The sequence below is a fragment of the Fistularia commersonii genome, chromosome 20, assembly GCF_037954325.1.
Source record: "Fistularia commersonii isolate RoL2024-O1a breed Wild chromosome 20, RoL_Fcom_v1.0, whole genome shotgun sequence".
Taxonomy (NCBI): Eukaryota; Metazoa; Chordata; class Actinopteri; order Syngnathiformes; family Fistulariidae; genus Fistularia; species Fistularia commersonii.
The window spans coordinates 14,712,960-14,725,405 of NC_141303.1; the positions used below are offsets into that span (position 1 = coordinate 14,712,960).

A 12,446-nucleotide genomic window follows, 5' to 3' on the forward strand; every position below is an offset into this window, starting at 1 on the left:
GGAAGCATGCAGTCGTCCACCCGTCACCCGCCAGAGATGACTAGATAGGGTTTGATTCACCAACATTGTGAGATACAGTAATTAAGTTTGTGTGTGTGTTTGTGTGCATGTGTGTTCCAGCTGTGTGCCTGAAGGGGGGCAGCTCTGTGCTGAGTGCCGGCCAGGTCAGCAGGAAGCTCTCCTACAAGGATCATGTTCTGGAGCTGACGTACGAGGGAGGGAGTCCGTGCGCCGCAAACCCCAATCTCAAGCACAGCAGCATCATCCACTTCATCTGCAGGTGCTTTCTCTCCTTCCTCTTCTTTCTCTTTTTGAACGGAGTGCTGCAGTGTCCATGTCTGAGGTTTAAATGTCCCCGGTGTGTTTCCGCAGGCCAGCCAGCGCCGGCTCGGCCCCCCCGGAGCCCGTCCTCATCGACTCCAACAACAACACCTGCACCCACATCTTCTCCTTCCACACACACCTGGTCTGCGAGCAGCCTGTGAGTGTGTGTGCGTGTGAGGTTTCAATGGCGTCCATTAGTTCAATGAAAACAGATTCATGTTTGTGGCCGTCCTCCAGGTCTTGGTGAAGTCTTCTAAAGTCTTGTGGTAGAAACTGGACTTGAATTTCTTCCATTCAAGCCATTTCAGCCTTCATCCGAACTCTGGAACTGAAGAAGAACTCAAGAAGCCCCTCACATCTGGGGTGAAACTTCTTCAAGTGAAGAAATTCAAGTCCCGTTGCCGTGACAAGCAGACAATTTTAATTAAACTAAGTTATTTAGAATTAAAAAAATATATATTTAAAGGGCTGCACATTGGTTAAGTAGTTAGCTACCTCCTCCTCACAGCTAGAAGATCCCTGGTTGGAGCCTTTCTGTGTGGAGTCTCCATGTTCTCTTGGTGTCTGTATTGGACCCCTCCTCCTCCAGCCCAGTGACAGCAGAGATAGGCTTTGCCCCTCCGCCGCCCTGACAGTTGAACAAGTGCTGTAGATAATGGATGATCGTAAAGTAACTACAGTGAGGAGAATACTTGCAGATATTTTCATTCATTTGTGGTCCCGCTGTCAGACGGAGATGTAAGTTGAAATGTGAGGAGCCCCAGCAAGACGTCCGCGGTCCTGACGCTTCTCTGGTGTTTCAGGTGACGTGCTCTGTGCAAAGCGGCTCCACCCTCATCGACCTGACACCCCTCATCCACAGCATTGGATTCTACACCGCCACAGGTCAGTGCCCCCCCGCCCCCTGTGGGCTCTAGGTCAAGAACCAGGAGGACACGTCCGGTCCTTCTGATGGATGCCAGACTGTCAGCCCATCTGAATCTTTGGTATTGTGCAGTATGGCTCAGCGCTGAGCCCGGAGTACGTGTGTGTAGTCTATAGCTAATCAATACCGGAATGGATCTGTGTGATTGGTGACGTCCTCCCCGCTGTCACTCAGACGAGGCTCTGGACCAGATGGACAACTCCCCGGATTTCTACATCAACGTGTGTCAGCCGCTCAATGCCATTCCCGGGGTCAGCTGCCCGCCGGGGGCCGCCGTCTGCATGGACCCCGACAACGGGCCGCCCATCGTAGGTCGCGCGCACACACACACACACACACACACACACACACACACACACACACACATAACTCTACTTTTCTTCTTGTCCGTACAAATCCCCTCTCTCTGCCTCTCGAAGGATATCGGACGGACGACCAGTGGCCCTCAGGTCAGTGCCACCACGGGCGAGGTGTCCATCACCTACTCCAGCTCCACCAAGTGTGCATCCGACCAAGCCAAGAACTACGCCTCCACCATCGTCTTTACCTGCCAGAGAGGCCTAGAGCTGGTCAGTCACAGATGCTGCTCCACCTCGTGAAGGAATTGGTGTGAATGTGCTGCAGGCTAGACGCGGCCCCTGATTGGTTGCAGGTTGTGCGGGCGCGTTGCGGTGGCCGGTCATCCCGCGCTGACTCTCCTCTCCGTGTCTCCAGGGTTCTCCGAAGATGCTGACGCTCCAGGACTGCGTCTACCTGTTCGAGTGGGCGACCCCCATCGTCTGCTCCGACGCCACCAACGCCAGCGGCTGCCAGCTGACCGACTCCCAGCTCCAGTTCACCTTCGACCTCTCCGCCCTGTCCGGCGAGGTGCAGGTGAGCGTCTGCGGGGGGCTTCGCTTTGGATGGAGAGAAAGTTCTCCGGGTTAAAGTGGTCCTGTGTTTGTGCAGGTTGCAGCCGGCCCCGACCTCTTCCGCATCAATGTCTGCGGCGCGGTGGCCGACCCAGCCTGCAAGAACAGCGCCGTCTGCCGGCTGTCAGGCTCCGGCCCAGACAAGCGGGCCTCTTCGTTCGGCATCAGTAAGGCCATGACCATGGACTTCAAGCATGAGGAGCAGGCAGTGCTGATGCAGTACGGCGGCGGAGACCCCTGCCCTCCGAGTAAGACACACTTCAACCTACATACACACACACACACGGATGGATGTCAGTAGCGGTTTGTGTGTATCTGCAGTGACCGTGGAGGGCGAGGCGTGCGTGTTTCCCTTCAGCGCCATGGGCAGCTCGTACACAGATTGTACCTCCGACCACCACGTGGACGGGAGGAAGTGGTGTGCGACCACCTCCAACTACGACGCAGACAGGAAGTGGGGGTACTGCCAAGCAGGTGAGTGACGGACAGCCACCGCTGTTCTGGGATGAGATGTTTCGCAATCGCTAAGAACCCTGACTTCCAAGTACATCATCTTAGGACTTGTCAGAGATCGTAGTCTCGGCTCAGTGGATGTTTTGCTTTATAATCGGAGCCCTGATCTGAGTTAGCAGCAACAGAATGAGCTTTTCGCACCTACATGGACGCCGCTCTGTGAAGTGGTGTTTAAAGATGGTGCCACCGCTCTTAGGTAGCTCAGAACACGTCATGGAAAACATGAGCGCGGTGTAAGTGTTGTGGACTCGTCCACAAAGAGGCGGAGAAGTTGTCAGTGAGATACGGTGACGGAGAGCATCGTCTGAGAGAAGGCAAGAGACATCTACGGACATTTACGGACGAGGCATCGGAAGAGGCGTTCAAAGGTGGTCGAGGATGGTTTGATGATTTAGAAAGAGGAATGGCTTCACTCGGTCCATAAATGGAGTTCCGACAAAGTGTGCATATTACATTTAGCATAGCATTAAGGGTGGAGCCAGTAAGCTGAGATAAGGATTGAGAACTAGATGGAAAACTCCCTAGCCAGTGTGAATACACTGAATAAAACCCCTTTTTTTTTCTTTACATCCTCTTTTCTTGTCTATTATTACTTTTTATTCTGTCTTTGTAATTTATTATGTACATTTGTATTATCGTGTAACAAAACCGGGGGCTGCAATGGATTCATAGTATTTCACTTCATTTTAATGGGAAATGAATTTGGTATTCGAACCCCTTGGTTTATACGCTCTGCCCCAGAAACAGTTCCGCTCCTCAGTGGAGGTGCTGCTGCTGCTGCAGCACGGAACTGACAGACGGCTAGCAAAGACAGCTGCAAAATCCCAAGCTCATCACAAAGCACTGCCGGCCAATCCTGTCTCCTCTCCCCCACCAGCGTACGGCAAGCGGCAGTCGTCCATCTTGTTCAGCTGTGACCAGTGGGTGGGCCACGGCGCCCCGCAGCTGCTCTCCGAGACGGGGGGCTGCTCGGCCACCTTCCAGTGGAGGACCAGCGCCGTCTGCCCCCCCAGGAAGATGGAGTGCAAGCTGGTCAGCCAGCACCTGACCTTTGACCTGCGGACGCTGTCCTCTCGCACGGAGCCCTGGAAGTTTGCCCACCGGGGGGATTCGTAAGTGGACCCGTCGGCATTACTGCTGTTCTCCAGCGTGTCCCAGCAGAAGAGACTGAGCTAGAAGGTTAAAGAGAGATAGATGAACGGTTGAGTGTCTACATGTGACTGTGATTGGTCCAGGGTAAAACCCACCTCTAACCCAATCACAGTTGGAGATAAGGAATGAACAGATGGCTGACTGATGTCTGGTGTTTGCTAGGAAGAATCCCACACAGCAAGAACCTTGGTCTCCAAACTGAACTCTGGAGAGAAATCCGTGGCAGGTGTTTTTAAAAGGCAAAGTTACTGCTGAAAAAGCCCACTGGTGTGAAGCGATGAGCTGATTAGAGGAGGAGGAGGAGGAGAGGTCCTCTTATCAGAAGCTAAAGTACCTAATTGAAGCTGTGGCGCTGTCGGATATGATCGTATCTCCGCGGCATCTTCAGCTTCCTTAGTGTGTTGTTCATCCTAATGAAAGAGTCCCATCGGTGAGGCTTGTGTCATTAATGGCCGTGGCTCCTCTGTGTGCCGTCCCCAGATACTTCATCAACCTGTGCCAGGAGATCCACGGGGGTCCCACCGGCTGCCCGGACGGCGCCACCGTGTGCCGGCGCCTGTCCACAGGGAGCACACAGGCCCTGGGCCTGGTACACACCCAGAGGATGAGCTACACCGGTGCGGCTTTCACCTCGCTTCCCGTTCCCACCTCCTGAGACGTGAACATTTCCCGGTGTCTTCGTCTTCCCTTCAGCGCATGTAGACGTGGCAGGATGTTCTCCGGTGTCCAAACCTGCGAGATGATATGTCCCTCTTTCCTGGTGGATGGTGGATGTGTCCGCAGTGGAGTTGTGACTGAATGTCTCCTGTCTCCATCCGCAGATGGAAAGATCTCCGTCAGCTACTGGGCGGGCGGCGACGTGTGCGGGAACGGCGCCAAGGTGACGACGGTGATCGAGCTGAGCTGCGGAACAACAGTTGGACGGCCCGCCATTCTCAGGTAAGCCCGCTCTGCAGAAGGTCTGCTGGGCTGGTCCCGAATCTCCAGGGGCGGTTAATGTCAGAAGATAGTTTGTCTCCAAGCTTAAACTTTAACCTCTTCAAGCGTCATTATGACGCCTCGCGTTCCTCACGACTGACCCAACGTCACTCACTGTCCTCAGCTGCTGTAATTATTCCCCACAATCGCATTCTCCACACTCTGCTAGCTGCTTGGTTCCCTTCCAAGATCTGCTGCCTGATCTCTGTGTGTGTGTGTGTGTGTGTGTGTGTGTGTGTAGCATCGACGAAGCGACGTGCCGCTTTGTGATTGGCTGGGAGACACGGCTAGCCTGCGCCGTGAAGGAGCATGAAGTGTTCATGACCAACGGCACCATCAAGGTTCCCGACACGGGAACCAGCCTCAGCCTTGGGGCCATCTACTTCAGGTAGCTCACACACGCATACACACACACCCACACCCACACACAGATAGAATGACCGGCATGAAAAGCTCTAGCTGCTGATGTACTCGGTGCTCCGCTCCGTCCTCAGCCAGCACCAGGCATCCGGAGACATCCGTCCCAACGGCGACCGCTACATTTACCATATCCAGCTGTCAGGGATCACCAACAGCTCCCTGCCCAGCTGCCTGGGCGCAAACATCTGCCAGGTCAAGCTCAACGCCCCCTACCGCCGCCGGATCGGCTCTTCCAGCAAGGCCAAGTATTACATTAAAGGTGAGCCCGGTTGGTCACCATGGCAACGCTCTGACGCCCTCCCGTTCAGCTTGGGTTCTCTCGCATGATAAAAAAAAAAATTGCCGGCAGGTTTTGGTTTTGACGCTGGAAGTTTTCCTCCTGTGTCCGCACTCACCCGATGGATGATGCAACGCAGTGCAAATATCGCCCGCACCCCCACCGACCCCGTAACCCCGTCTTCTTTCCATCCAGATCTGCCCGCAGGTCAAAGGTCAAAGCCCGGTGTAGTAACAGGCCCGTAGCTTTCAGATCACCGTGATAAGGCCGACCTTCTGTCCACTTTGTCTGTTTCCTCTTTGCCAAGCTCCACCCCTCTTGGTTACGGTCGCTATGGCTGCCCTCGACCTTTTCCACCACCCGCCCCACGTGATGGAAACTCGTGCGTTGGTTTGGTCGAATCCGAATAGTAAAGGACCGACCCTGATCCTGCAGGTGGTAACCTGGACCTGATGGTCCCCTCCGAGTCCAAGTGCGGCGGGGAGAAGACCAAGATGGTGTCGTCCACCATCATGTTCTACTGCAACCCGTCGGCGGGCGTGGGCATCCCCGAGTTCATGCTGGAGACGGACGAGTGCCAGTACCTGTTCGTGTGGCACACGGACGCCGTTTGCGGGCTGACGTGAGTGGCCGTTGTCGGGGGGCCCCGGGCGACCGTCCGGTCGGGCGGGAGACCTCTGACGCCCGTGTCCTCGCAGGACCGTGGACGCCAAGATGATGGGCGACGACGACGAGGAGAGCGGCGGCGAGGCCCCGGCCCTGGCCAGGCGGGGTCACGTGGCGGGGGCAGTGCTGGCCCTCCTACTGCTGGGCCTGGTCCTCTGCCTGCTGGGACTCCTGCTGAAGAAGAGGGAGAGGAGGTGAGCAGAAAGCCAGAAAGCACAAAGTGGGTCCGCTGGGTTTATCTGAACTCTTTGCGCTCTTTGTCCTCCCAGAGAGCTGGTGATGCAGAAGGTCACCGGCTGCTGCCGCAGAGGAAACAAAGTCTCCTATAAGTATTCCAAGGTAGGTCGGCCCAAGACCCGAAGGCCCGGCGAGGCAACGGTTCCTCCGGTTCCTTTTAGCAGACACATTGACAGTCGCCGACCGCCGTCCTGGCAATGATTGTCGGGTGGAGTCGGGTCGGTCCTTGGCGTCATCATCTTAAAGGCTTTTGAAGTTCGATCGCAGCAAGCTAATGGGTGTCAGAGGGCTGAGCGGAGCTGCTGCGCCGTGATGATATCGTGTAACCGCATTCCTCGAAATCTCAGAGACACAGCTCACAATGGCGCCTTCAGACAGGGCACTTCATCAATTCCACGTTCGGTTCCAGGAAGTTGACTCCTCCAGAGGAACCTTATAGCTTAGCATTCCCAAAGGCAGTGAAGGACCGTGTTAGGGTCTGCCGTGATGTGCACCTTCAGTTCCACACAAACTCAAACCACAAAGAACAAGAGGGAGACACAACAGGTAGCATGGAGGTGGAAGCTCTCAGTGTTCATGGAGTAATAACCATGGACAATCAGATGGTAGAGCTGCTTTTATCGTCTCCCTGCACTGTGAAGAACCCCCGCTTGAAGTTAGCTAACTTTTCACCTATTGTGGTCCAAAATGTAGACGTTCCTCCGCGAGCCCTGGAGACCCCTCTGAGTGCTTAGACCTCTTGGTTGCTCCATTTGTTGCTGCTTTTGTCTATTTCGTCCAAGAGAAGGTCTGACCAGTGACCCCCCGTAGCTTTCGAAAAGTCTGCAACGAGTGTCTGGTGGTGGGCACGGCTTACTTCAACAGTAAAGGTCTCACGAGGACCTCGTCGGCCGCGGTCTTCTCCAACCCTGTCTGTAAACCAGGTCAACATGGACGAGGACGGCGGCGAAGACGAGATGGAGTGGCTGATGGAGGAGCTGGAAGCGCCGCCTGCCTCGTCCTCCCAGCGGGCCCGGAGCAGCCACAGCAACGGCCACATCCGAACCAAGCTCGTCAACACGGACGGGCTGCGCTCCTTCTCGCTGGACGAGCAGGACGACGACAGCGAGGACGAGGTCCTCAGCGTGCCGGGGGTCCGGGTGCTCAAGTCCTCGGCGCCGGCCAGGAACTCCGTGGCCCAACGCAGCGCCTTCCTCCAGGTGAGCGCCGCCTGGCGTCAACTGTCATCTTCCTCCGCCGCCGGCCGTGGTTCTCGGAGCTCAGGGTCTTCCGGTGTTCCCCGCAGGAGGAGAGCGACGAGGACCTGGTGGGCCTCCTGGACGACCCGGACAGGAAGAGGAGGGCCGGCAAGCGGCGCCCTCCCGCGGGTAACCGCGACAACAACACCGTAGCCAACGGCAAGCGGGACGAGGACGACAGTGACGAGGACCTCCTCCGGGTGTGATGTCACTTCCCCCCTCCCTCCCCCAACCTCCCCGGCACCGGTGTGAACGCTCAGTGAATGTCTCCGTGGCAACAGCGACAAGGAAACGTGAAGGGAGGCAGAACCCTTTCTCTCCTTTTGGGATTTATTTGTTGTGGGAGCCCTTGGTTCCCCCGGGACCCGCCGCCGTGCACGTGGCTCCTTATTTATTGATCGCCGATTATTTAATGAAGTGTCTTCGGATTTGTTTTTCTTTCTCTCTTTCTCTCTCGACCTCCGGTGTTTCTCTCGGTGAATCCTCTAACCTTCACCTGGCGGGGGGCTGAGGTTGGGAGACGGTTGCCCCCGGAGACGGTTGCAGATCACATGCACGGAAAATTGAACGATGCCTTTTTTTTTTTTTTTTTTTTAAGTGAAGCTGTGCCATTACTTTAGCACTTTACAGTAGCGTCTACTTCCTGGAAGTCACACACGCCGAGGTGCGAGGAGAGACCGATTTGAGTTACCTGTTGAAACCTGTGAGAAGAACCCGGTCAGGGAGGCTTCCTCCATCAGGCGCCAGTACCTGGAGAGTCAGAGAACCAGCATGTTGGTAGGAGGAGGAGAAGGAGGTGTTCAGGAGACCCTGGAATCGAACCCGCGGCCAGTCTAGTTTCCCTCCCCTCATGCGCCGCCTGAGTTTCAGAGGAAGCAGGTTCTCCACTCCTTCTCTTTGTTCTTGTGGAGCGAGATCTTCGTTCGGAAGTGGAGACGTGATGCAGGAGCTCCCGGAGCTTCGGCTTGACAGCCCGTGTAGAACCTCCGCCCCCATCGGCTCATCATCCCGAAGGCGCTGCGATTGGTCGACGACCGTGGAGCGGAGGACAAATTGGAGCCGGTGTTTGGTGAGAGAGGTCTCCGGGACTTCTCGGGGTTTCTCGACGTGATGTTTAAGGTTCGCTTGGTCTGCAGCCGCGACGGGCGAAGCGGGGCGTCAGCTGGCGTGGCTTCCAGAGGCAACCAGGACGCCGCTCCATCTTCTCTGGTTGCCTCCTGCGCCGCAACATCCCACCTGACGCTTTTTCCTGGCAACAGGACTGCTTCCTGATCGGCTGACCCTCGGCTCTGAGGAGATGAGGTGGTTCTCGCCGAGACCAGATGGCCTTTAGCGTGACCCAGAAGGTCCACCGGGCTCTTCTTGTTGATCCTTTTTTTTTTTTTTTTTTTGAGGGTTGTTGTGGCCGTCCAGGCTCCTCCCCTTCCCGCCAAAGCCATATTGCTAACAGCTGCCGCTACGCTTGGACGCCGGGTTTGCACGTTCCAGGCCGGGTTCGGGTCTTCGGGTTTTTTTTTTCCCTTTTCCTCTCCATGGGGTTTTCTCGCTTTAAAACTTTTAACTTGCGCTCAAGTTTTGGCGGCGCCGACGTCAGTGGACGGTCGGGGGCAGCGGTCATGGGCGGCCTCTCGCCGACAGGCAGTATTTGATTGGCGGGTCCCGTCCATTGTTGTCGTCGGTGTGAAAACAACCAGCAGAGATGTGTCCAAGCTGGTCTCTGTCACCGACCTACGGAAGAGGCGAGTCCACGGGCCTCTAGCTCCGCCCACACAGACCTGACGGGCAGACATTGTTTCCATGAAGAGGGTCAACAAAGCCCGGCTTCTCTTTGGCTCTCAGGCTTTTAAAATCGTGACTTTCACCTTCTCTCCACATAAATCCCATAATATCGTCACGCAGAAGCATCTTTGGACACAAATAAGGAGAACCTCAGTGTTGTTCTCCGAAGCCAGGAGGATCCAGGTTGGCCGAATTGACAAACCTCTGGTTCCTCCTGGTCTCATATCCTGATGAATGATTTGAGGTTGACAGATCTGTGTATCGGAAGTACATTGTAGGTAAAAGTACGCAGATCTGCAAGTTTAGACGGTACAATCTGCCCCCCCCCCCGGCAGCTCTGAGCGGGGCTTGAAGACTTCGCACCTGCTTCCTCCTCAGAAGGTATTCCAAATCAGTATTGGAGGCGGAAGTGTGGTTTCCACCAGCGGCAGGGTTCTTAGGAGAACATATCACTGCCCTCTTCAGCTTGGAGAACTTCCTCCAAGTGACACCCACATCCAGAGTGCCGGATGAAGTTCTCGCCTCCTCTGTAGATATCGGAGACTCACAAGAGTGAGTTCTGAACCGGAGGAACGAAGGAGGTTCCCCCAGCATGTGGACTTCTTCTCTTTGAGGCCCAACCCTGACCGGCCTTCATGTTCCAGTTCCCGACCTCCTGGGAGGTCTAGGATATGAATGTCATCCCGTCGCGTCGGTTCCCCGCTGTATTTGTGTTGCTCACCTGCGCGGCAGCAGGACGTCTTCGCCCTGAACCTTCTCATCTGGTCAGCCCTGACACAAGAGCCCTGAGGGGAAAAACAAAAAAAATTTAAAAAAAATTAAAAAAAAAGCACAAATTATGTGTGGCTGCCACAGGAGGTCTTCTCCATGGGTTGTGTCCTCTCTGTCCATGTCTGCTCTTTGCCTGGTTTGCTATTTAAATGATCGTGGGTGTAAAACAAATTGCATTGTTTGAATAAATATGACAAACGCTGCTTTGTGCCGCCCTCCTTTCATTTGTACGCCGGGGACAGGAAGTGACATCCAAGGACAGGAAGTGATATCAGAGGCCCGGCTTCCACCCGTCTGATGTTCGCTTACTCCCGGCAGGAGCTTCCACAGAGACATCATCCCTTCATCTGCACCGGGTCCGAGGTCCTTTGGAGACTCTACATCAGGGGTCCCCAAACTTTTTCCTGCGAGGGCCAAATAACTAAGCAGAGTTGTCGAAATGTAAACGTTTATTGTTTTCCAGAAAGCCATACATAACCAAATATGAACCCTTTCTGGGATCTTGACAGGAAAAAAAAACCAAAATAAATAATAACATTATTAATAAATAACACTATTTATGAAATAAATAATAACCAAATAACCCTTTTCAAGTTTTTCACAGAAAACAGACCAAGGAACATTAACTTTCTTGTAGACACACCTGTTTGCAGCTCTCTCATATCAAATTCACTATGAAAACCAGAAAGCAAGCCGGCTATGAAACCCAACTGATACCAACACAACACATTTCCACACCAGCATGGTTGTAGGACGGATTTTATCCCAATAGATGTCATTATAATTATACTTGTTTGTACTCAGAAAGGCTCGTTCAAGTCAGAAAAGTTAGCTTACCAATAAATGTTCATCCCGATTAGACTGCGAGACGCGCCCACCATACGAGGAGCTCCATCAGTCGTGATGCTAACAAGCTTTGACCTGTCCAGGTTCAACTCTTCCATGATTTGGTAGATCGTTTGCTCGTTTCAAAGTTTGTGCTAACTCAACGAATACAAAATAACAGCTGCACTGTGTCCTGCACAGCCATGCCCTCATCCAGTGCGACTGAAAAAAAGTCAAATTCTTTGGTCATATACATTACCCCCAATTTCTTCAATGCGTCTTGTGATTGTAGCAGCCGACAAACTCAAGACATTAAAATGACATCTTTCTTCTTAGGACACACATCCTCCGCGACAGCATTCAAACATTTCTTGACAAATTCTCCATCAGTGAAAGGTTTACCGCTGCTCGCTATCGGTTGAGCGACCCGAAAGCTCGCTCGAAAATAGAACCGATTCAGCTGAGGCCGGCGTACAAATGTAATCCGCTGAGCTAACGGTCCACTTTTTAGCTGTGAGAGTTTGTCTGCTCGCGTTTGGCCTTGCGAGCTATCATACTCGTCTTGAGTCGGCGCAGATTGTATTCTTTGAATACGGCCACCGTCTCTGGATACGCGGACAATGTAGGGTCTACATTGTGCAGATGTGTGGATGAGTGTCTGTTTGACGTGAATGAGAGGGTGAACGTTTCATGTATTCATGACGCGTGAGTAAGTTCTTGATGACCTCCTTGTTGGGTGGCGTCTGCAGACTCGGCCCGCCGTGGAGACAGACGGCTTGCGACTCCATGGATTCCAGCCTCTGCAGACCTCAGGGATGGAGGAGCCTCTTGGAGATAAGTTCTCAACCGACAGCCAAGAACCCTCAGTCCAGAGCAGACTGGACTCATTATCTCTTTTAAACACTGAGTCCAGCAGTTGTCGGTGGAGATCTTGGGTAAGTACCACTCTCACTTATCAACCTTGCTTGTGATTGTCAGTGAGTTGATTTTTTAGATGCAGAAATGCAGAAATGTCCTACTGTCAGTAAATGCACCACAAAGGGATCGTAAATGATTGATAAAAGGGTGTATCGATCATTTTTGTGGAGAAGAACTTAGTCAAGAGTTAACAAGTTGATGATGGTCAATGATCGACTTTGAGAAGATCTTAGGGACATTAGAAAGAATCTTCAAAGGTCTTCAGAAGAACTTCAAAGACCTGATTAGAACCGTCCAGGACCTTTATGTGAAGGCTCGGTGTTTTCTGTCCGTCTCCTCCCCTGCACGCCTGGTGGATTCTCAGAAACAGGGCGGTGTTGACTGATTGACAGCGATGTGCGTCGCCTCCGGGGTTCCTGCCAGATTCCACGGACATGACCGCGGTGACGTCCGGGGGGGGAAAAGCAAAACAAACATGTTAACGGTCTGCTGCGCCGCCGTTGGACCTTCGC

General features: G+C 53.8%; 1 protein-coding gene across 2 annotated transcripts in view; it reads left to right on the forward strand.

The window, feature by feature from the left end:
* The window catches only part of igf2r (insulin-like growth factor 2 receptor), a 29,673-nt gene extending 21,177 nt beyond the window's left edge, over positions 1–8,496 (forward strand). For both annotated transcript variants that reach the window (XM_086166738.1, XM_086166739.1), the window contains exons 33-50: positions 121–280; positions 373–481; positions 1,128–1,209; positions 1,424–1,557; positions 1,669–1,818; positions 1,964–2,122; positions 2,198–2,408; positions 2,482–2,634; positions 3,551–3,785; positions 4,306–4,442; positions 4,647–4,764; positions 5,045–5,191; positions 5,298–5,482; positions 5,936–6,122; positions 6,199–6,360; positions 6,436–6,505; positions 7,327–7,602; positions 7,689–8,496. In XM_086166738.1, the coding sequence (XP_086022864.1) occupies positions 121–280; positions 373–481; positions 1,128–1,209; positions 1,424–1,557; positions 1,669–1,818; positions 1,964–2,122; positions 2,198–2,408; positions 2,482–2,634; positions 3,551–3,785; positions 4,306–4,442; positions 4,647–4,764; positions 5,045–5,191; positions 5,298–5,482; positions 5,936–6,122; positions 6,199–6,360; positions 6,436–6,505; positions 7,327–7,602; positions 7,689–7,847 (2,834 nt within the window). In that variant the 3' untranslated portion in view covers positions 7,848–8,496. The remainder of the gene's footprint in view (positions 1–120; positions 281–372; positions 482–1,127; positions 1,210–1,423; positions 1,558–1,668; positions 1,819–1,963; positions 2,123–2,197; positions 2,409–2,481; positions 2,635–3,550; positions 3,786–4,305; positions 4,443–4,646; positions 4,765–5,044; positions 5,192–5,297; positions 5,483–5,935; positions 6,123–6,198; positions 6,361–6,435; positions 6,506–7,326; positions 7,603–7,688) is intronic.
* Positions 8,497–12,446: the final 3,950 nt, after the last annotated feature.